This window comes from Alosa sapidissima, chromosome 22, assembly GCF_018492685.1.
Source record: "Alosa sapidissima isolate fAloSap1 chromosome 22, fAloSap1.pri, whole genome shotgun sequence".
Taxonomy (NCBI): domain Eukaryota; kingdom Metazoa; phylum Chordata; class Actinopteri; order Clupeiformes; family Clupeidae; genus Alosa; species Alosa sapidissima.
The window spans coordinates 24,957,239-24,979,279 of record NC_055978.1 but is presented as its reverse complement, the minus strand read 5'-3'; the positions used below and the strand labels follow the sequence as shown (position 1 = coordinate 24,979,279).

General features: G+C 42.8%; 2 protein-coding genes across 4 annotated transcripts; both read left to right on the top strand.

Moving 5' to 3' along the window:
• Positions 1-3,027: 3,027 nt before the first annotated feature.
• Positions 3,028-10,478, top strand: smo (smoothened, frizzled class receptor). The gene is made up of 12 exons (XM_042079035.1): positions 3,028-3,918; positions 4,525-4,733; positions 4,957-5,166; positions 5,553-5,725; positions 5,822-6,041; positions 6,206-6,329; positions 6,584-6,676; positions 6,810-6,918; positions 7,190-7,375; positions 7,471-7,619; positions 7,970-8,104; positions 8,399-10,478. The coding sequence occupies exons 1-12, from the start codon at positions 3,654-3,656 to the stop codon at positions 9,025-9,027; spliced, it is 2,502 nt and encodes an 833-aa protein (XP_041934969.1). The 5' UTR covers positions 3,028-3,653; the 3' UTR covers positions 9,028-10,478.
• An 86-nt stretch (positions 10,479-10,564) lies between these two features.
• Positions 10,565-20,778, top strand: cax1 (cation/H+ exchanger protein 1). 3 transcript variants are annotated; one of them, XM_042079036.1, is made up of 20 exons: positions 10,565-10,943; positions 11,791-11,949; positions 12,928-13,034; positions 13,198-13,306; positions 13,438-13,554; positions 13,686-13,747; positions 14,159-14,317; positions 14,669-14,854; positions 14,965-15,061; positions 15,751-15,892; positions 16,177-16,360; positions 17,025-17,124; positions 17,242-17,360; positions 17,489-17,526; positions 17,639-17,769; positions 18,126-18,250; positions 19,734-19,828; positions 19,919-19,997; positions 20,152-20,260; positions 20,547-20,778. In XM_042079036.1, the coding sequence occupies exons 1-20, from the start codon at positions 10,874-10,876 to the stop codon at positions 20,618-20,620; spliced, it is 2,262 nt and encodes a 753-aa protein (XP_041934970.1). In that variant the 5' UTR covers positions 10,565-10,873; the 3' UTR covers positions 20,621-20,778. The 3 variants fall into 3 exon arrangements, with proteins under 3 accessions (XP_041934970.1, XP_041934971.1, XP_041934972.1); XM_042079037.1 differs by lacking the exons at positions 17,242-17,360; positions 17,489-17,526; positions 17,639-17,769; XM_042079038.1 differs by lacking the exons at positions 18,126-18,250; positions 19,734-19,828; positions 19,919-19,997; positions 20,152-20,260; positions 20,547-20,778 and adding an exon at positions 17,952-18,004.
• The last annotated feature ends 1,263 nt before the right edge of the window (positions 20,779-22,041 follow it).

The following is a 22,041-nucleotide window of genomic DNA, read 5'->3' as shown; positions in this document are numbered from 1 at the left end:
TTTCGTTTTGATCTGTAGCCCCTCCGCTGGACTGGACCCCCCGAAAGGAGGGTAGGGCAGACACAGTTCTCTGTGAATATCTTGAGAACTGTAGGGCCTAGGATGACCATTTTTTTCTGTATGTTTGCCTCCAGGGGTCATGTTAACCCATTTCATGTGCACACATGTGCACAAACAGATACACACACACACACACACATACATTCACAGTAATGTCACAGGCACAAACACAAGCACGCACACACACACACACGCACACACACACACACACACACACACACACACACACACACACACTCACACACACACACACACACACACACATAACATAAACATAACACAAACAATCAAGAATTTCTCAGAATTATAAACAGGCAAGATGGAGGTGGGGTTGTATAAAATGAATTTTACATGTGAAATCTATGAACTAATCATGTTTTGGTACTTGTTGTCTAGCAGATACCAGTGAGAATTGAGTGTGGATAATGCAATTTAGTGAGACAGTTAGAATCATATAGGCCTTTCAGCATGATTTCTTTTTGTGGAAAAAATGTGCTGGACTGGGCGGCGGTCATATTTTGTACCGCTCTGCGGTACATCTAGTTTGAGTTGTGATACCTTTCAAACAAATGAAAGTCATCCTAATCAAAACTGAGGACATATATGGCAAATGAAGGGCTTACTGTAATCAGTATGTTTACTTGATTACTGTACTTAAGTAGGAGTATCTGTACCTTATTTGAGTATTAATATTTTTGGAAACTTGTGACTTTTACTCCACTACATTTGAAAGACAAATGCTGTACTTTTGACTTCACCGCATTTGAAATATGAGCATCAAGTACATTTTACTTTTAACCACATTTGAAGTGATTCTTTAAATACAATAATGCGATAGACCATCTTGAAGTTCATTCAATAGTTCAATTTGAACTTGGCTGTGGTAATGATGGTAGCAGATTCTTCTTCAGAACAGGCGAACCCAGGCGAACCTGTTAGCAATTGAGATTTGAGAAGTGGTCTGGTGTTAACCAGGCTATCCTCCATCATCACTGTGAAGTTGGAATGAAATTAAACAATCACCTGACATTCACCACAGTTAGATCTTTAGCCTACATCATTAAACGAGTCTCATAATTGAGTTTGGTTTAGTGTGACAATGTTTTAGATTTGTGAACAGAGAATGAATAATGATTTCAATTATTATTGCATCCATTTGAACAGTTGCAAAGTTATGAAAATATAGGTATAATGTTTTTGTTGGATGTAAGGAACTAAAGGTCTGTTCAAGTCCTATGACCGATCAAAGGATGTATAGCCTACAAATGAAAGCAAGTACTTCTGTACTTCTACTTGAATAAAAATCTGACTGCAATTTCCACTTGTTTTGGAGTAATATTTGACAATGCGCATCTATAGTTTCACTTAAGTAAAGGAATTGTACTTCAATTGTACTTGTAGTTCGTCCACCTCTGCCTGTAATACATTTAGGAACAGTTCATTTTAGTTTTGGTACAGGCTTTGGCAGGTCTGTCACAAAGAGGACTTTCCCAACAACGGAGGCCAGATAATAAACATGATTTTCCACAAGGCACTTACAGAAGCGCAACAGGTTTAGTTTGGCACCTCTAAGATTGAGATTTATCAATTTTATGTCCATGATATGATCAAGTCTCTTTCTCTCTCTCTCTCTCGTCTCTTTCTCTCAAACACACACACACACACACACACACACACACACACACACACACACACACCATATACACTGTTACTTCTGCTGATTGACCCAATATTGTATCTAAGGTATTGCATAAACATTGGTTAAATTATATTAGGAATAGTTTATTCAGCCATACTGTTACAGGCTTCACAAATTACATTCTACAAATATGTTTGTATTTCCTTTGTGTTTAGTCTGTTTGATATTTTGTTTGCTTATGTGTTGTCTCAAAATTGTATGTGCAATTGTAGGGAGAAGGCGGAGAAAATGACAGAGGGAGGGAATGAAAGAGAAAGAGAGAAAGAGAGAGAGGGAGAGAGAAAGAGAGAGACTGTTTTGGCCAGTTGCTCCTGCTTGGGGCCTGCATGCAGTGTGTGTGGTCCCTGGTCCGCCTCACTGAGTCATTCCCAGGCAGACATGTTGCCCTGGATTTTAAGGAGGCCCTATGTTGTGCCGAGCAACATAAAAACAATGGTGAACTCCACCAGCCACTGTAGTATATTACAGTTCAGGCAACTGAAAACTAAGCAAGAGTACTATATTGCTTTTCAAGGTTCAGCCCACTGATTAATTTTTAGAAGAGTTTGGAATTATTAACTTATTCAATTGCGGCAGCAAATATCTCTGTCTATTACGCAAATTGTGTCTGATATGAAAACAAACATATATTTTTTTTATGTAAGCCTACAAATTAATGCATAACCAAGAAAGTATAAAAACAAGCAACATACCACTAGATACAGTTGAATTAATCAAGCAATAAACCACCTTAACTTTGAGGGAGGAAGTACATTTCCATTATGAGGGTCCCCAAGGAAACAGATTTTATGTTGTTCCAGTATAAAATAAACAGTTTTTTCACACTAATTTGAATAGACGTTCATTTCGTGTGTGGTATTCAAGCTAAGTGAACTGGTAGACAAGTATAGACAAGGACAAGTATAAACTAGGCCTACATTGAAATAAAAGTGGATAGTTCTGATTAATCATCAAATAAACTAGATACTATTAATAACTTGAGGGAAAGGATGCTTGTGTAATGATGTAAGACCACCCCACCCCCCTGTAATCACTAAATTAGGCTATATATATTCTTTGACTGAGTCAATCGTGTAAAATCTTTCTATAAGCGCCCTAATTTACTATTATTTATTGTGATAAGTTTATTGCGGGTTGATACCCTTGAATTTCGAGCATGAAGATGTAGCCAAAGCAACTGCATTCTCAGGTAGATTGTTTTGGTATTCGTATAAGGCAGATTTTTTTCCCTCTAAGAGGGGGATGGGAGCCCAGTTTTTGTTATTTTGGCTCTCCCCCTCCATGTGCATACCAGAGGCACTGAAAAAAGTAGCGGACTTCAGGGCAAGGTTGAAAACATATCGTTGGATAGCTGACCGAAGTGTTGGATCTATACGATTTTTCTCTCTTAGTGAGCGTTAACTAACACGTAAATTGCCTTTTGCAGCAAAGTGGGTGAAAGAAGAGGGGGAGCATTTAAGGGGGGATGTAACTCATAGGTTGCGGATCGTATTACAGAGTTTCAGACTTTTCATGGCAAGAGTTTTTCGCTGCCTCTTCTCTTCTGTGTGGGGGGATGGTGAATCTTTTGCTTTTTCTCCATTTGATTTGTCTGATTCATTCTGGCAAACATAGAAGGACTTAGTTGAAGTCTACTGGAGAACACCACGCTCGAGCCATTTGTGTGAAACTTTGTGTGGAAGTTTTATACAATGAGAGATACAACGCTGGAACAACGAGATCTTCAACATGAAAAAGTTTCGGAGTGCGTTATAAACGTTTATAGCCTAGAAAATGAAATTTCGGAGGTTCTTTGATCAACTGCTTTTCTTTAGTTCGACATATTTTTAACTTTCTTGGACGAATTTTGTTTAAATCCGCGTGGATATAATATTACTCAGTTGGATCGTTCAAGATGTCTTCCCGAGGTTTTTATTCCATTGTTGGGAGATTTGGGATGCTTTGCGTTTGGGCTGCCTCCTTGATGGTCACTCATGCAGCCACAGGGTTTCTAAACCAGTCCATTCTGAACGATAATTGCAAGAAAACGACAACTTGCGAAGTCCTGAAATACAATTCCTGTCTTGGCACACCTTTGCCATACACCCACACATCTCTAATCCTGGCTGAAGACTCAAATACTCAAGAAGAAGCTTTGGAAAAGTTGGCCATGTGGTCTGGTAAGATTTTGTTTATAGCCTACATTTCTGTCAATAGGCTACATAAAGCAAAAGCAATGCAATTAAACATTTTGTCCAGGTTAGCTCTTTAAACCGTAATAAAAATGGATAATTTTATACATAGATAAAACGCACAGTGACAGTAATTCACGCATTAGCCTTATTTGTGAGCTACTGGAGTTACTTGTTGCAGGCCTAAATGAAAAACTAAGAGTTGCCATAGACAATAGACGATTTACATGAATCTGACAACTTCTCATTACAATAAACTTCACAACGTACAGCCCTCCCATCTTACACATTCTCACCTAAATCCTAAAACCCTCCATGACACCTCTTATAGGGGGAGGCAGTCACATTTCCCAACCCCTTCAAAAAAAGTGTAGGCCTACTTGTAGAGAACCCATAGAAGCCATTTGCATAACATTGCTGTTCTAGTTGTATTGTCACATTACTGTTTTTCCCTGGTTATATGTGCAAACCAGTGACTCTTAATGAAGATACACTGTGTGATAGTATTGGGGGTTTTGCACTGCCAGACCTGAGAGCGACCCTGAAGCTTGCCAAGATGGTCTAATCCTGTGATTGTCTCTGTACCTTTATCAGGTTTGCGCAACGCCCCTCGGTGTTGGGCTGTCATTCAGCCCCTGCTTTGCGCAGTGTACATGCCCAAATGTGACAATGGAAAGGTGGAGTTGCCCAGCCAGATGTTGTGCCAGTCAACTCGCAAGCCCTGCAGCATTGTGGAGAAGGAGAGGGGCTGGCCTAGCTTCCTAAAGTGTGACAGGACAGAGAACTACCCCAAGGGATGCGAGGTATGATTGTTGCCGCCTACTGTTTTTCATTTTACTCTCCCATGTTTGTGTAAATGTATTAAATAATTGGAACAGTGCATGTTTGATAAATGCCAAGCTAAAATATGGATATCATTTACAACTGGTCCATGTAGAATGTAGTTATTAAATGTAATGCCAAAATGTAGTCAATTGTCTGGGTTATTCTGTGCTGACGGCTATTTCCATTGGTTCTGTGTTGTAGAGCTCCTTACAGAAGCTCAAGTTCAACACATCAGGGCAGTGTGAGGCTCCCCTGGTGAAAACAGACAATCCTGCCAGCTGGTACAAAGACGTGGAGGGCTGCGGCATCCAGTGCAACAACCCTCTCTTCACAGAGGGAGAGCACTCGGACATGCACACCTACATCGGCCTGTTCGGCTCAATCACCCTTCTCTGCACCTTCTTTACGCTGGTGAGCATCTAGTGCGCCTGTCTTCCCTGGATTATAGGCAGATATATGCTTTATTTATTCCAAGGGACATTTTACCATCCAGTAGCTTATATGACATACAGAACAAGAAAAGCAAAGCACTCACAGCAATGTAAGGTTGAAAATATTTCAATATAGGGAAATATGAATATGTATCTCCAGTTGTGTATTGTACATTCAGGGTATATTGTATGTTGTAAAACCACACAGAGCAGTGGGATATATTTATAGAGAAAGACCAAAGATAACACCGACTGTAAGTGCTTTTTCTGTGTTTTGATTGTAAAAGTTAATAATTATGAGAAATTCTTAAGCACTAATTCTCAGTGGGGTCTTTTTTTTGTTCTATTCTGTCGTTCAACTCACAGGCCACATTCCTCGCTGACTGGAAGAATTCCAACCGCTACCCTGCTGTCATTCTGTTCTACATCAATGCCTGCTTCTTCGTTGGCAGCATTGGCTGGCTCGCTCAGTTCATGGACGGAGCACGTGATGAAATTGTGTGCAAAAGTGACAATACCATGCGACTCGGAGAACCTTCGTAAGTAGTCAAGCCAAGTAGCCGTCGAATTTGACGATTTTGTACAAATGGCACAAAACGAGATTCCTGTGACACAACTGTGTCTCTTGTCTGCAGGTCCACAGAAACACTTTCCTGTGTCATCATCTTTGTCATCGTCTACTACTCCCTCATGTCTGGGGTCATCTGGTTCGTCATGCTCACTTACGCCTGGCACACCTCATTTAAAGCCCTGGGCACTACCCACCAGCCTCTGTCGGGAAAGACATCCTACTTCCACTTGGTGACTTGGTCCATCCCATTCATACTCACCGTGGCTATACTAGCGATAGCAGAGGTAGGTCACCACAGATGCAAGGGCCCTTGTTAGAAAATAGAATTAGGGATGTCAGGATCTCTATTTTGGTTGTAAGGGTGGACATCTATTGATGTGCTAAATCAAATGACCTTGATGCAATGATGCATCACTATGTTTGATGCATCAATGTTTGTCCTTTGCAGGTGGATGGAGATTCAGTCAGTGGCATCTGTTTTGTTGGATACAAGAACTACCGATACCGTGCAGGGTTTGTGCTTGCACCAATCGGCTTGGTCCTCACTGTAGGTGGCTATTTCCTTATTCGAGGTAAGTCTGGATGTACACTCCGTAAATACAGTATACCTCTGCCTTGTGGCCCTAAGATACACTAAGCCTCTGATACCCTGTGCTTAAGAGAGAGGAACCGCACCATAGTTTGTTCTTTTACTGGAAAGTGGCCAAGTACTGCAGGATGATATTTTTAGTCACTTGTATGAAGTGGTATAGTGTATGGAAATGAAAGCTGCAGAAGTCACTGCACTCTTCAGAGTTCTTTAAATGGCTCATTTCTGTTTATCCAGGGGTCATGACATTGTTTTCCATCAAGAGCAACCATCCTGGACTCCTCAGTGAAAAGGCTGCGAGTAAAATCAATGAAACTATGCTGAGACTGGGTGAGTCTTCTTCGCACTGGAGAGCAAAAGTGCACCAATGGGGAAATGCAACGAGCTTATGATGCTTTGCACTCCTTATATGTCATTGTCTTTACAGTGATATTACATTCTTCTCTGTTCTCTCTCATTCCAGGTATTTTTGGATTCCTGGCTTTTGGGTTTGTTTTCATTACATTTGGCTGCCATTTTTATGACTTTTTCAATCAAGCCGAATGGGAAAGGAGTTTCAAAGAATTTGTCTTGTAAGTGTAACAGTAATCTGCCTTTTCAACGGTGGAATTGATGATAGAATGCAATATTGATGTAACTTACCAAAGATGATGACCTTAATATGTTGTAGATTCTCTGTACAACAAATTGTCATTTAGAACATACTGTAAGTAAAAATAACAATACAACATCGCTGTAAATCTGAGCAATGTAACATGTGCACTTGAATGGTATGTTAACTGAAGAATCTCTGTTTTACCATTTTAGTGCATGTCAATTTTATCTGTGTTGTCTGGTCTCTAGATGTGAAGCCAATGTGACAATAGCTCATGAAACCAACAAGCAAATCCCAGAGTGCATCATCAAGAACAGACCTAGCCTGCTGGTGGAGAAGATCAACCTCTTCTCCATGTTCGGCACGGGCATCGCCATGAGCACCTGGGTGTGGACCAAGGCCACAATTCTCATTTGGAAACGCACATGGTTCAAGTAAGAAGCTATGTCCAAATGCCTACTGACAAATTACTACTACTTGTGAAGTTCAAACATTGTAAATGATTTGTTTGTGTGTTTGTTTGTTCCAGGATTACTGGACGGAGTGATGATGAGCCAAAGCGGCTGAAGAAGAGCAAAATGATAGCCAAGGCCTTTTCCAAACGGAAAGAGCTTAATAAAGAACCGGAAAAGGAGCTGTCTTTTAGCATGCACACTGTATCGCATGAGGGGCCAGTAGGTAAGCACAGTGCCATCTGGTGGTAGCATCATAAACAATCAGGCTCATTTCCAGCCACTATCTGAGAATGTCATACTGGTGGTGGTACTAGAGTGATTTAAATGGTGGGCTAATGAGTTATCACCAGATTCGGAAATTAAATAGAGGATTAGCTTAGAAGGTTCAGGGTAGTTCATTCATGGCAAAGGAACCTGCTTGCCACCCCTAATGCATCAGGTTGACATTTGCCTATAGATGAAGTAGGAATTGCTTGATTCTAGTGGAAGTATGCAATAGAAATGTGGATAGGAATGAAATATTGTGATCATCTTTAGACCGCTGATCATTTTGTATCAACTGTATCGTTGCAGCTGGTATTAATTTTGACCTGAATGAAGCATCTATGGAAATGTCATCTGCCTGGGCACATCAAGTGAACAAGATGGTGACCCGGAGAGGTGCTATCCTACCACAGGACGTCACAGTCACGCCCACTGGTACACCTGGTGAGTGTTTTCTCCGATCTCTGTGTCACTTCCCTTTTTAATAAGCACATAAAGGAGCTCTGTGTAGAATTCTGTAGATTGAAGTAGTTTTGAATGCATTATTACATTTGCCTTGGCTCTCTTCCATTGACCCGCATTGTGTTTAATGCAAAGTGGTATTAGAAGAGAGACTGGCTGGTTTGCATGCTAACTTCTGGGTGTTTTTGACATCACATCAAAATGGCTGTTCCTTCACATTCTGTTGCTACTTCCTTCCATGTCACTCATGAAAAATGTCCATGTCCCCCGACGCAGTTCCCCCTCCAGAGGAAAGGAACAAGCTGTGGATGGTGGAGGCTCAGATCTCACCTGAGATGATGAAGAGGAAGAAGAAAAAGAAGAAGAGGAAGAAGGAGGTGCGACCTGCCAGGCAAGAGGAGGACGTGGCTCCCCCGACGGAGTACAGGCGTCGGGAGTTCGGCCCCAGCGCTGTGCCTCGTCTGCCGAAGCTACCCGGGCACCGGTTCCTCGTAGCCAGCTTGTGGGAGCAACAGAGGCAGCAGCGGGAGGAGGAGAACGTCCTCCCAGGCTCCTTCCCTGAGCCCAGGCCCTCCTGTCCCCTACCGTACCAGGACCGGTACAGCGGTGGTCTCGGATACGCGCCCCCCAGCCAGCGCTACAGCCAAGGCGGCTTCAAGGTGATCTCCAACCCGCTTCCCCTCCAGGACAGACAGCGCGAGGAGCTGAGCCTCTTCCGCTCACCTCCATCGTGGCCTCAGAACGGAGTGTTCCGCCACGCGGGGGAGGTGGAGCCCATAGCAGTGGGCTCGGGGAGGACAACCCAGGAGCCAAGGGCCCAGGGGAAAAGGACTGCGGTGGCTCCCATTCATTCCAGAACCAACCTTATGGACGCAGAGCTCCTGGATGCGGATTCAGATTTCTGAGACATCTCAGCTTCCCCCCTCCACCCCACAGACTGTTTGCAAAAGTGCTGGATGCTTTTATGCTTACAGAACCCTCTTTTCAATAGTCATTGGAAGAGGATAAGCACGAACCTCAAACAGTGGCAGCCTCACATTGAAACTAAAAAGGGAAGGTGAGACAGATGGAGCTCTTTGCCAGTGAGCTAACAGGAGTCCAAGAACAGTGTCCTCAGTCAGGAGTCTTGGAGGCATCAGAACTACCCCCCCCCAGGGTGATATTTTAGTTTGAGTGACTAAAAACACAAAACTGTGCTGTCTGGAACTCATAAAGCTGTAATGTTTTGGTACAGAGGACCTTGGAGTTATTTGTGAGAAAATCAATTCTATCAAAGGGACCTATCTGTAATACAGTTGGTGGTACAATTGTTGGAGTGAGCACCAGCAATATTTTGGTACTGCAATACTGTCAGTGACGGATGATATCTATTGACGCCAGACATTTGGAACTGACTAATTATTACTTTATGTTGCCTGGTGCACACACACAAACTCTTTGCCTTGTTATATGTGAGGTGGTAGAATCTACCAGTTTTGTTATCTGTTACAACATCAAAAAAGACATTTTAAAGATACTGAAATGGCAATGGCATTATGTTTTAACAATGATTTTACGCCATTGGATGGAAAGTTATTTGTACAGTTTGTAAAGGGCATATTTTTGTATTGCAGTGTAGGTTTTACATATTTGTTTTGTACTATCAACTTGCATACTTGGACATGAATCATGATCATGATCAGCTTGCATGTTCTGTCTGTTGCTGAAACATTCGCTGCGTTTTTTTTTTTTTTTAAAGAGTGTAGTTTCATATTGATGTAGTCTTTTTTTCCTGTTGGCTGCAATTGTTATGATTATTACATGTCTGCATTCTCATCTGTTCTATATAGTTATGTTTTGAATAACTTCACAACATCCAATCAAAGGCATCAAAAGAAAAATATTCAGGATAATGTGGTAAGACAGTTCTGTAAAATTTGCAAGGGCTGCAAAATACTAACAAAAAGCTCACTTTCACAATCAGTATATCAGAACATAATGCATAATACTGAATTATATTTTAGATGTAAAATATTTTTTAAGAACGGATTTTTTTATTTACCCTTTAAACGAAAAGTACCATTTCTTGCCAGATTACCAGTTGCCAGTTATGCTAAGGACAGTGTTAGGTGCAGACTCTCAGACACCTCCTCAGTCCGAGGTAGTCTGCTGGAGTTATAGATCCCACACCACCATAAAGTTATGAGTTTATAACAGTAAATTCAATGTGATTTCATGAACCGTGCTAATTGCACTTGATGCTGTGCCGTGATGATTGCACTTGATTAATGGGTTTCTAAAATGAGATTTGATGGCAACCACGCAGCTGTTTTTTTTGTTAACTATGTGTCAATAAAGTTAAAGAGTCAACACGCTTTTTGTCAGTGTGCAGGCCCACTTTATTGCATAATGAAAAACTATTATTGTGGTTTGATGACCACAGGCTGTCAACAGTTTTACGCAACTGTGCGCTAAACATTGCAGTGCAAGTTGGTAAAGACGGCAGATGTGCCGTGAATTCAGCAAAATTACCTGAATGAAGTTCAAGTCCATTAGGGAAAAACTTCTGGGTATTTTTAAATGCTTATGTCAGAATTACTTCAAGTCCCAGAATGCAAGACGAGGAGAAGAGAAGTAGACCTACCCAGGTCACAGGGGTGATGCTCAGTCAGTCAGTCTTTAGGTGGGGCAGTGGAGTGTGAGGATGGGTCGTTAGACTACTCAGCACAGCCTGCTACCTAGCACAGTCTAGAAATTGACAAATCAGACAGGATGTCTCACTGCAAAGGCAGCGCGTCTACAGATGGGCAGAGACGAAGGCGTACCATAACGGAGAGTTCAGGTGGGTCAAGCCATCTGCATAAAACTTTTCTGTCATTTGTATGAATTAATATCTTAATTTCTCAATCTGACACCCAACGTCCAATTTGCTATTGTGAGTAGGTGTGTTGGTGGTAGGCTACTCATGTCGATGCCCCTTTAAGCTATCCATGGTTAACGATGCTCAACCATTACATGGTTTTGTTTGTGTGCATCTCTTTCTTTTTTCTGGGTCCAAGAAAAAAACGTATAAGGATAGATAAATGCTGCTCTTGTGATGAACGAGACAGTCATTTGTTTTAAGTCAATTAGAAGACACCTGTAACTACTAATTATTGTTGCTAATACCACCTGCTATTGAATGGTCGCATTAAGGAAGAATGAAGTGCTCCTACCGAGGTGATGTAAGTAGGGCTAGTTGGTTAAAATGTTTTATAACATGGTTAGGCTACATTGATTTCCTTTGACCGGGAGAAAAGCTGTTGACGTTCAGAGTTCAGCCTGTGCGGTATTTCAGTGGAACCAAAGTCAGACATGGAAAAATAAAAAATCTGAATAGTGTTGAATTCCTACTGAGCTTTTTGAATTGTTATACTGACGAACTGTTGGCCTATGTAAAACCTTGTGCCATATGTGTTACCGTGACACAGTGACCTTATCTTGTAATGCATGTGATCTGTCAGGAGTGATTTGTTAGTTACACATAATCAGAACTGGAACTCTGGGCCTACCAGCAGCAAGGGGTTGTCCCAAAGATCATGGGAAAATCCAAAATGTAGCGATGCCTGTTTGTGCCCCTCAACTTTGTGATGACCCCTCCTCCCCCACTCTTCACCCCCCTCTCCCTCACCCCCCCCACCCCACTCCAGATCACCACTGGGACCCTGAGTGGAAAGCTCCCCGCCGTAGCTCCTTGTGTGACCGACTGTGTGTGCCAGCCCTTCAGTCAGATATGACCGAGACTCCCTCTCCATGTGCCTCGCATCAGCTTGGGCAATACACGCCAAAGTGCCTGTCCGTACACCGAGGTAAGGGTCATCTGGATCTGAACTATTAACTACAATCCATGTTAGTGATCAGTCCTGGTGCCAGGTCCTCCACTCCAAGTTCATGATCTAAGCCAGTATTTGTGTATACAAATTGATCTTCTGGCCGCCCTCTCATGCCTGAGAACTTTGTCCTAAACGACTGTTTATAATTATAATGCCCATTCACAGTCTGCTTAAACCCCACATACAGTATCTATGGTGTTTGCTTTTCCTTAGAAATATTTACACTTTCTTTTTCATTTGATCATTCTTTAAACCTACACATGCTTCTGCTCTTCCTCCTCTTTTCTCCTCCCACTCCACTTCCCTCTCTTTTCTTCTCCTTCTCCTCTTCTACCACTTCTTAGGGGCAGCGGTGGCCTACTGGTTAGCACTTCGGACTTGTAACCGGAGGGTTGCTGGTTCGAACCCCGACCAGTGGGCCGCGGCTGAAGTGCCCTTGAGCAAGGCACCTAACCCCTCACTGCTCCCCGAGTGCCGCTGTTGATGCAGGCAGCTCACTGCGCCGGGATTAGTGTGTGCTTCACCTCTCTGTGTGCTGAGTGTGTTACACTAATTCACGGATTGGGATAAATGCAGAGACCAAATTTCCCTCACGGGATCAAAAGAGTATATATACTTATACTTATACTCCTCCATACGTTGCCTAGTACTTAATATGTAGGCACTCCTCTAGTACTAGCATTGACAGATACAGTGGTAAACCCTTAGCTATATTCTCCTCTGCACTGTAGTTAAACATTATTCGAACTCTGTAGCTGTAGCCCTGTAGTTTAAAAGTTTAAATGTTAAAATGCTTAAATGTTATTATATTGATGTTAAAATAAAATATTAATAGCCTAAGTGTTATTCCATTGCTGTAAGTCGCTTTGGACAAATGCGTCCACCAAATGAATAATCTAAATGTAAATGTCTTCTAAGTCTGCATTATGGATTCCAAATAACTGCTCTACCCAGGATGCACGTCGCGCTGCATCGATGACTGCTTTCAGGAGGGCAGTGGCAGGACCACCATTCGAGCCGAGAACGAAGTGGAGGCGCATAAGGAGGCTAACAACTACAGAGTAAGCGGTCATCAGGAGACAGAGTCTCTCTCCGTTCTTTTCAAGCACACTCTCAAGTCTCACACTCACACTCTCTCACTCAGCACTCAACTGAATGTATACATACATGCCACTGTATAGTGGACTGTGTATTGCCTTTTGAGTTGTGTACCTTTGTTTCCAGTTTGGCTTTCGGAAGTGGAAGAGTCATGTGACTGAGCGACCCATTGAGCACCAGTCAGAGGATGTCAAGGAACTCTATTCTGACCTAAATTTCATCAAGCCAGTCAGAGGTTGATGTCTAAAGCTGCCCCATGTCCCATGTTGCACTAGAGTGCTGCTTGCAAATGTTCACTTTGAATATCCATTTAATCACTTAAATCAGATAGACCTTTATAATATAAGGATGTTCTCTTTTTCACAGGTTCTCCCATCAGTGTGGGAAATATAATATACTTGTTTTTGTTTGGCTGGTGGATCTGTTTAGTATACTTACTTGTTTGTATTCTAATGTTCATCAGCATCATTGGAATCCCCTATGGTATGTACTCAACCTCTTGAATTTAGAAAATTTGCTCTAAAATCTTTTTAAGAAAAGGTTTGATCTTAGAATGCTTACTAGATCTCAGAATTTGCTGCCAACTTGTGTATCTCTTAACAATGTGATTTTAGGGAAGCTGTGTTTCAAATTGGCGTGCTATTTTCTGTGGCCATTTGGAAAAGCGATTCAAAAGGTAATGCGATATCATAATGCTATGGCATGTTTTGCAAAACTTCTCCAAAGTGTATGACCTAAATGTATTTTTGTTGTGTTAAAGCACTGTAATTCAAAATGCAGACGAAGACAGAAGAATGATACTTTATGTCTCCAGAAAAAGCCTTTGGTATATCTGCATTTTTGGGTCTGGCTTGCAGTTTTGTCACAGCAACCTCAATTGTGCAATCAGTCTGTTGCACAATTTGTTCTCATGACAGAACTTTAGTACAAAACACAGAAAGTAGTGTATCATGTAAATGGTAGAGCTTTTGGTAGTCTGAGGCCGATTAGATTGATGCAGACAGGTTCCTTTGCTCTAAGACAATTTTCTTCTTTCTTTATGCAGAAAGAACAGACTGACTCTCTCCCCCCCCCCCCCCCCCCTTAGACAAGTAGTGTGGTTAAGGAGTGTTTGAAGTTCCCTGACTATGAAGCCATCCCGGAGGAAGACTCAACCGAGGCAACCCCTCTGATGAAATCCTCTTCCTCTGTGGCTGTTGAGCCCACCCCTGTCCGCGTCCCTCCACCACAGAGGCCCACATACTGGGTGAGTCTCTGTTCCATAGTCGCTGAATGAGCTTAACCTCTACACACTACCCCATCTGTCAAAGTTGGCCATCACTGGCTAGATTATAATGTTCCAACAGCAAAGGGCAATCAGTAGCTTGCTTCAGTGGATCTGATTGCCATTGGTTCACATTATGTGCGAGAGCTCCGTTGACAAAAAAAGACAAAAATATGTTCAAACGTTCCTGCCACACATTGAAATGCTCATTGGACAGGTGAAATGCTCATTGGACAGGTGAAATGCTCATTGGACAGGTGAAATGCTCATTGGACAGGTGAAATGACTTGGTTGGGCCCAACTGTGTGGCGTGTGTTTCCCCTTGTGTGGCAGTGCCGGGTCAGCACCTATGTGTGGCTGCTGCTGGGCTTTCCTCTGCTGGCCCTGGTCCACTGCCTGGCCTGCTTCCTCGCCTGGCTCCTGGTCTTTTCCATCCCTGTAGCCAAGATGAACGGCAGGACCCTAAAAGCCATCCTGCTCATGCCTCCGGAAAAAGTCCATGTCCAAAAACTAGAGAAGGTTTCATTTCATCACCCCTCTACTTTGGCACGACACATCCATCTTCTTAAATAGCCACTGAGGTTTCTTCCCCAGAGGGAGCTGATCATTGTCTGTCTCTTTTTTCACAGAAAAGCTATGAGACTACAGTGCTACTGTGCTGCTATCATGCTTTCAGCTGGAAGTACTATAAGTACAAAGTAGATGGCATCAATGTTTTCGCTGTCAGTATCCTTTGAAAAAAGGTCTGTTGTGATGTCCGTCTACTCCACTCTTGCTGTGTGTCTGTGTGTGTATATTTCAATAATATTTGCTGATTACTTCAGCCCATTGTTGAAATCTGAATGTCCTGTTTCACACACCACTCCCTGCTCCTCTGACTGTCGTCCTGCTCCTCTGACTGTCATCCTGCAACCTCTGTCTCTCTCTCTATCCCCCTCTCTCTATCTACTCCCACAGGCAGGCTACACCAGGCACGTAACTGAAGCCTTTTGTTCACAAAGCATAAAAATAGTTTTAGACGACTGGTCTAATTTTTTTCAAGTGTACGCACTGCCATCACGTCTGGTGTAGCCAGTTCCATTGATTCTAGTGGAAGCTAATTGTTGCAGCATACACTCTGCAAATGGAACATTTCAGTCATGTGCCTGGTGTAGACTGTAGTGATACTGTTACCTTCTTGCCCTGATGCAGACTTGCCCTAATCAAGGCCTTAATGACTGACTCAATTGTGTATGCATGTTTTTATGACTGAATTGCCAGGTGAAATGTCTCTAACAGTGCAGTAGCCTACAGGTTACCCATGATGTGCATGCCATCACACATGCTTATGCACACACTGAATGATTGCTTGTATTTATGGCTCTCCATTAGTTCCATGTTAGGTTGTGTTTGTTGCCAACCTTAATGCCATTCAGACCTGCTCCCTCTGGTGATAGTCACCATTGTGATTGGCTACGCGGACAGAGAAAGCTACTATGTCAGCTCCGAGGCTAAGTTTGCCACAGCTGTCAGCTCCATCATCCCTTTGTCCTACTACATTGGCATGGGCATTGCCAGGTGAGCATGTGCTTCTACACCATGCATCTGAGTGTGTCTTGTATTCGTCATTGTCAACTTGATAAGAGATATCTGACTGTTCTTTCGAGTGAGTCACTGAATATTTGGTGGATGCAGCATGGTGAGGGAGAAAACGAGATGTATATTCTGCTGACAAATGTACACTTTCATACTCATATTGTTTTTGGGGACAAAATATCTATTCAATGACTAAACTGGAATGGAATTCATCTTTAGTGGAATAGTTTAGTAGATTCAAATGTACGTTTCTCTTTGTCTTGCAGCATCTCGGCTCAGAGTAACTTTGCCGTGGGTGCAGTGGTGAATGCCACATTCGGCTCCATCACGGAGATGACCTTCTACATCACGGCGCTGCTGATGGGCCACAGCGCGGGGAACAAGTGTTATGAGGAGATCGTCAAGGCGGCCCTCACTGGCACTCTGCTGGGCTGCATCCTCTTCATCCCTGTGAGTCTGTCACATTGAGAACATGATGCCAATCTTTATCAATTATCAACTGAGTAGTATAATTATTTCCTTAATAGAGAGACCATATGCTTTTCAGCACCATTATAGTGATGGTACCTAAAAGTAGGAAATGAGTAACTTTGCAAAAGTAAAAATTCTGAAAATGAGATTTGCAGAAAATAAGAGTAGAAATATTAGACAAAATATATATAGTATTTTTTTTGGCCTTTTTATGCCTTTAATGATGGTGACAGTGGAGAGTGACAGGAAGCGAGTGGGAGAGAGAGCAGGGGTGGGATCCGGAAAGGACCACGGGGCGGGAATTGAACCCGGGTTGCCGGCGCACGGTGCAGGTGCCCCAGCCAGTCGCACCACAGCTGGGGCCAAATATATGTTGGTTTTTTAGAGAATATGAAGTTTTCACAGTCACTAGAATGCTTGTGTGGTTATACAAATGTGTCATTTATATAAATGTGTTTATACAAATCAAATTGATGTCAGTATTGCTGCTGCAGTTCTTAACAAAGAAAAGCAACTTAGCTAACTTAGTTAGCAACTATGGTTTTTGGAAATGCACCCTAGGATTGGCCACATCCATTCTGGGTTAGTTGGAGTTCCCTATATAGTGTGTGTGAAGGGGATGCTGTGCTGTGTGTGTCTGCAGGGCATCTGCATGATCATCGGGGGCCTGAAGCACAGGGAGCAACGCTTCAACAGCCGCTCTGCTGGCGTCAGCTCCGCTCTGCTTTTCATATCTGTGGGAGGTGAGCACACACACACACACACACACACACACACACACACACACACACACACACACACACACTTTAGCCATCTTTTCAATATGTACCGGTGCTAACCACGCGTCAATGTGCCGGCAGGTGTGTTTGCCCCCACTCTCTTCTCCAAGGCCTATGGCACTCTGGTGTGTGAGGGCTGCTCCATCACCCAAGGGAATCTCACCGGTCCCTTCTCCTGCAAGAACTGCCACTATGATCTGGTACAGAGCACTGGTGTTTCATGTTCACAGTGCAGATATCTGCTGCTCTCTGTTCGACTTTCTCAGATGGGGGAACTTGTGTGAATTTGAACCTCAATTCTACTTTTTTTTTTTTTTATTCTCCACAGACTGAAAACAATCGGTCTTTGTTTCACTGCCATATTGAGTAAGTTTCCCAAGTTCAGTCAAAAACGTCTTAGTCTGATTTGATGCAAGAATGGCTGTGCCCATAGTCTATGTTAAATGCTGATAAATGGCTCTTGCCTCTGCATGTCTAGGCCTCTGGTTTACACAATTTCGGTGCTGCTGCCGGCTGCATACCTCATCGGCCTCATCTTCACCCTGAAGACCCACTCTCATATTTATGATATCCACATCAATGATGGAAATGGACACGGCCCTGGCCATGGTCAGTCTCCACTGTGGACACCACAGGGCTTTGCCTTTCTTACGTTTGACCTCACATGAGATTTGTTTAAGTGTGTGTCTGTGTGTGTGTCCCTTGAGTTCATCATGTGTGTTTTTGTGTGCCTGTCTCCAGTGGTCCAGGCTGGTATTTGTGTCTGTGTAAATGACCTGTGCTTGTTGCAGTGGTCCACTGGTCCAGGCTGGTATTTGTGTCTGTGTAAATGACCTGTGCTTGTTGCAGTGGTCCACTGGTCCAGGCTGGTATTTGTGTCTGTGTAAATGACCTGTGCTTGTTGCAGTGGTCCACTGGTCCAGGCTGGTATTTGTGTCTGTGTAAATGACCTGTGCTTGTTGCAGTGGTCCACTGGTCCAGGCTGCGAGCACTGGTGGTGTTGATCATAGCCACTCTGCTGATGGCCGCCTGTGCCGACCTGACCACAGAGAACATCCAGCCCATCCTCTCCTACTCCAGTATCTCACAGGTTAGACCTGATATGGACTTCCTTCTCTCTGTTCCTCCTTGGTTTGCAGTGAGATGAGGGGCATACGAATTGTGTGTAGGTGCAGCTTCCCAATTATAGCAATTGTCTGTTGATGATTCCTGGGGCCCCGGAACCCTGGGGCACATGAAACTTGGTGGGCATGTAGCGCTACTAGACTGAGAAGGAATAGAGGCTTTTGGTTCAAGGGGGCTACTTTCCCAAGCCCCTGAGATTTTGGCAAGCCAAAACAATTTTGTGTCTATATCTTGTGATGCTAAGGTTCACTACTACATTCTTCAGATGCATGCCAAATTCCATGAAATTCCATTCATAGGGGGCGCTGCATCTAAAATTTTTGTGCATGTGCCCATATCTCGTGATGTAAAGGTTAAAAGTTTACAAAATGTGACGTGCTGAATCACCGGGACAATCTTTGCATGCACACTGAATTTTACCCAATTCTGTCCATTGGAGGCTCTGCAACTGATTAATTTCAATAGCTGCTTCGACCACTATGATCACTTTATCAGTGACTGGTGCTATACAAGAAATTTTAAGCTCCATGACAGAATTTTCACTCAGACCCCTCCACTCACCCATTCCCAAGGTTCACTTACGTTAAGACATTAGTCATTATTATCACCTTTCATGACCTTACGGTTTCCAGGGTGAAGTCCAATTTAGTCAAATTTCTCAAAACTCTCATTGAATTCTGCTATCTATGTCAGAAATGTTAATTTGATTTGAGTGCAAACAACCAAGGCAACATTCTTGTAAGCCTAGTCTGGGGCTTGGCGAATGTAGACTCTAAGTTTCTGATTTCAATTGCAAGGGTTTTTAAGTGATTGTAGCAGCAATTAAAGGATCTTTACATCTGAAATACCCATTTTCCATATCAATTCTGAATTCTGAGTGACGGTGTAACTCATTTAGGTATGTTTGTGCATTAACAAGGATTGTGCAAAATGTCTAGCCTTTCATCTGTCTCATAGGATGTGGCTCATCCTCCTGTGCCATAGAGGCTAGTATGTATATAAAACTGCATTGTTTTGATTGTTCATCGCCGGTTAAAATGACCCCCAGTCAACCCGTTATATAAGTGTTGTTTCCAGTATAGAACCTTTCAAATAGAGGGGCAGAATAATTATGTTCTGCTTAGAATGGCTGGAATGTGCCAGGTCCTACAAGTAAGCACACAGAGTATTTGGAGTCACTTGCTGCTGTTTGCGTTGGGGTGGGGGGCCAGCCAAGAAGACAATCCATCCATCCACAATCCATCCATATGCTCTTTGCGTAGCAGGTGGCAGCACCATGTGGCTGTCAAACCATACAGCCATGTGGTATATCTAGTATCTAGTATATCTAGTAAATATTCATCTAGTGTTCAGCAGAATGAAGGACGATCTTTGTACACATCAACTCTGAGAGTATCTTATTGGGTGAGGTATGAGCGATTCAGTTGGTCTCTTTTCCTCCACCACAGTATTTCATTGGATTGACTGTGCTTGCGATGGTTCCAGAACTCCCAGAGATCGTCAATGGAATCCAATTTGCTCTTCAAAACAACATCAGTCTCAGGTAAAGGGAGCGTGCCTTTTTGAGCTACATGAGGCATTTTAAATATCAGCTCTGCTCATCTAAACAGTTTCTTTTGCCTTTGCAATCTAGTCTGGAGGTAGGAAGCTGTATTGCAGTGCAAGTCTGTATGATCCAGATCCCCTTGCTAATCTTATTCAACGCTTTTTATGTAAGTGCTTTATTTGATGCCCTCCAACTCATCTAAATCAGTTTTACTTTTTGTAGATGTGTTAATGAATGTTTCTGTAGTGAATTGAATTCAATACAAATGTTTGGTACTGGTTTACCTCCTAAACATTTTTATTGTCTCAACTTGGCTCCAGGACGTTGGCTTTGTTCTCATATTCAGCGACTTGCACATGTGGGCCAGCATTTTTAGTGTTATTTTGGTGAACTACATCTTCATGGACGGAAAGTGTGATTACTTTCAGGGTGAGTTGTGTGTGTGTGTGTGTGTGTGTGTGTGTGTGTTGTGTGTGTTGTGTAGGGCAGACTGCACTATTCTCCCAGCCTAGGAACATAAAATTGAAATCAGAAGTCTTCTGATCAGGAGCCCCACAATTCATCCAGTAGGCAGTGTAGTTCAGTGTAAATCTAGTTCAGATTTAGATGAGAAAGTGTATTTTAATGAGCTGTGTGTGTGTGTGTGTGTTGTGTGTGTGTGTGTGATCCATGACTGAATCCAGACATCTTCTGCTTTGTGTTTGTATGTGGACAGGCACAGCCCTGGTAGTGGTCTACCTCATCTTACTGGCTGTATACTTCTATGCCCCTTCTCCAATGGGCTGCTGAATGCAGTCATACTCATTGATGTGATGGGTCCGATCACACTCTCATATTTGTTTTGTGTTTAAATCTTTTAAAAAAAACAAAAAAAAAAACAATGTGCTGTGACCTGTTTTCCAAAAAATATTAAAATGCCTTTATTGGCAAATACCATATAGAATTCATATAACGAACTCAAGTCAGCCTGGCATTATTTTCATGGTTTTCTTCCTTATATACATGATGTATACATATTTAGATTACTAACACAGTAATTATGGAAATGAAATAGACAGACAGACATACTAATAGATGTATAAGCATGAGGCGCTTGCAGTGACTGGGCAGGGACTAACCCTGTGATTCAGTATGCAGTGGTAAGGTGCTCTATGAAGTGTGTGTCATGGTGGTAGTGCAATAAGTCCAACAGTGCAGGGATAAAGTCTAGACACCAGCATTAAATATGGACAATATAAAAGAAAAATGTAGACATAGTAATATAAGAACTATGATATAGCAGTGCAAGGAAAGGTTTGAAGTAATAGGGTAACAGCCATTGGTCAAGTATTAAGTTAGGCCACAGTCCAGACTGGTAGACGGTGGGAGGGGAGTAATGTGCATAATGGGCTAATATAACCAGTAGACAGTGTAAGCAGTATAACAGTGGGCCAATCGACAGTCAGTACACCAACATTGTTATAGGAGGTACTTGGTAGTGGAAGTGGAGGAGCGGGTGGAAAGGCAGACGGACTATGCAGAGAAGCATCTCTCTCCTCTTCCCTTTAGTGAAGCGTTAAAGAGTTGTATGGCCCTGGGGACAAATGACTACCTCAGTCTGTCAGTTGTGTATGGCAGTGAGCGTAGTATCCAGCTGGTCAAGCTCTTCTGCTTTGTGATATTGCTGTGGAGTGGATGACCGTCATCGTCCAAAATGTTGATCAGTTTGTTCAGGGTCCTTTTGTCTGATATTGAAGTGATGCACTCCAGTTCAGCTTCCACAAGAGCCAGCTTTCCTCACCAGCCTGTCCAGTCGCCCAGCATCCCTCTTCTTAGTGCTTACTCCCCAGCATACCACAGCCGTGGCAACAACAGACTGAAAAACTGTAAAACATCCAGAAGAGCTTGCTGCAGACATTGAAGGACCGCAGGCTCCTCAGGAAGTACAGCCTGCTCAGCCCTTTCTTGTAGAGTGCTTCAGTGTTGGCTGACCAGTCCAAGTGTATCCCCTGGGGGGTATTCCAAGTACGTGGTTTAGTGACAAACCTGGGTAAATTTACTCAGAGTAAGGGGTAAACCTCCTACAACAAGAGCCCTATGGCATTGTTTTGCTAAGAGAATGAAGCCATACAGCTCTTCTATTAGGAGGTTTACCCCTTACTCTGAGCTAACTTACCCAGGTTTGTCACTAAACCACGTACTTGGAATACCCCCCAGATACTTTTAAGTGT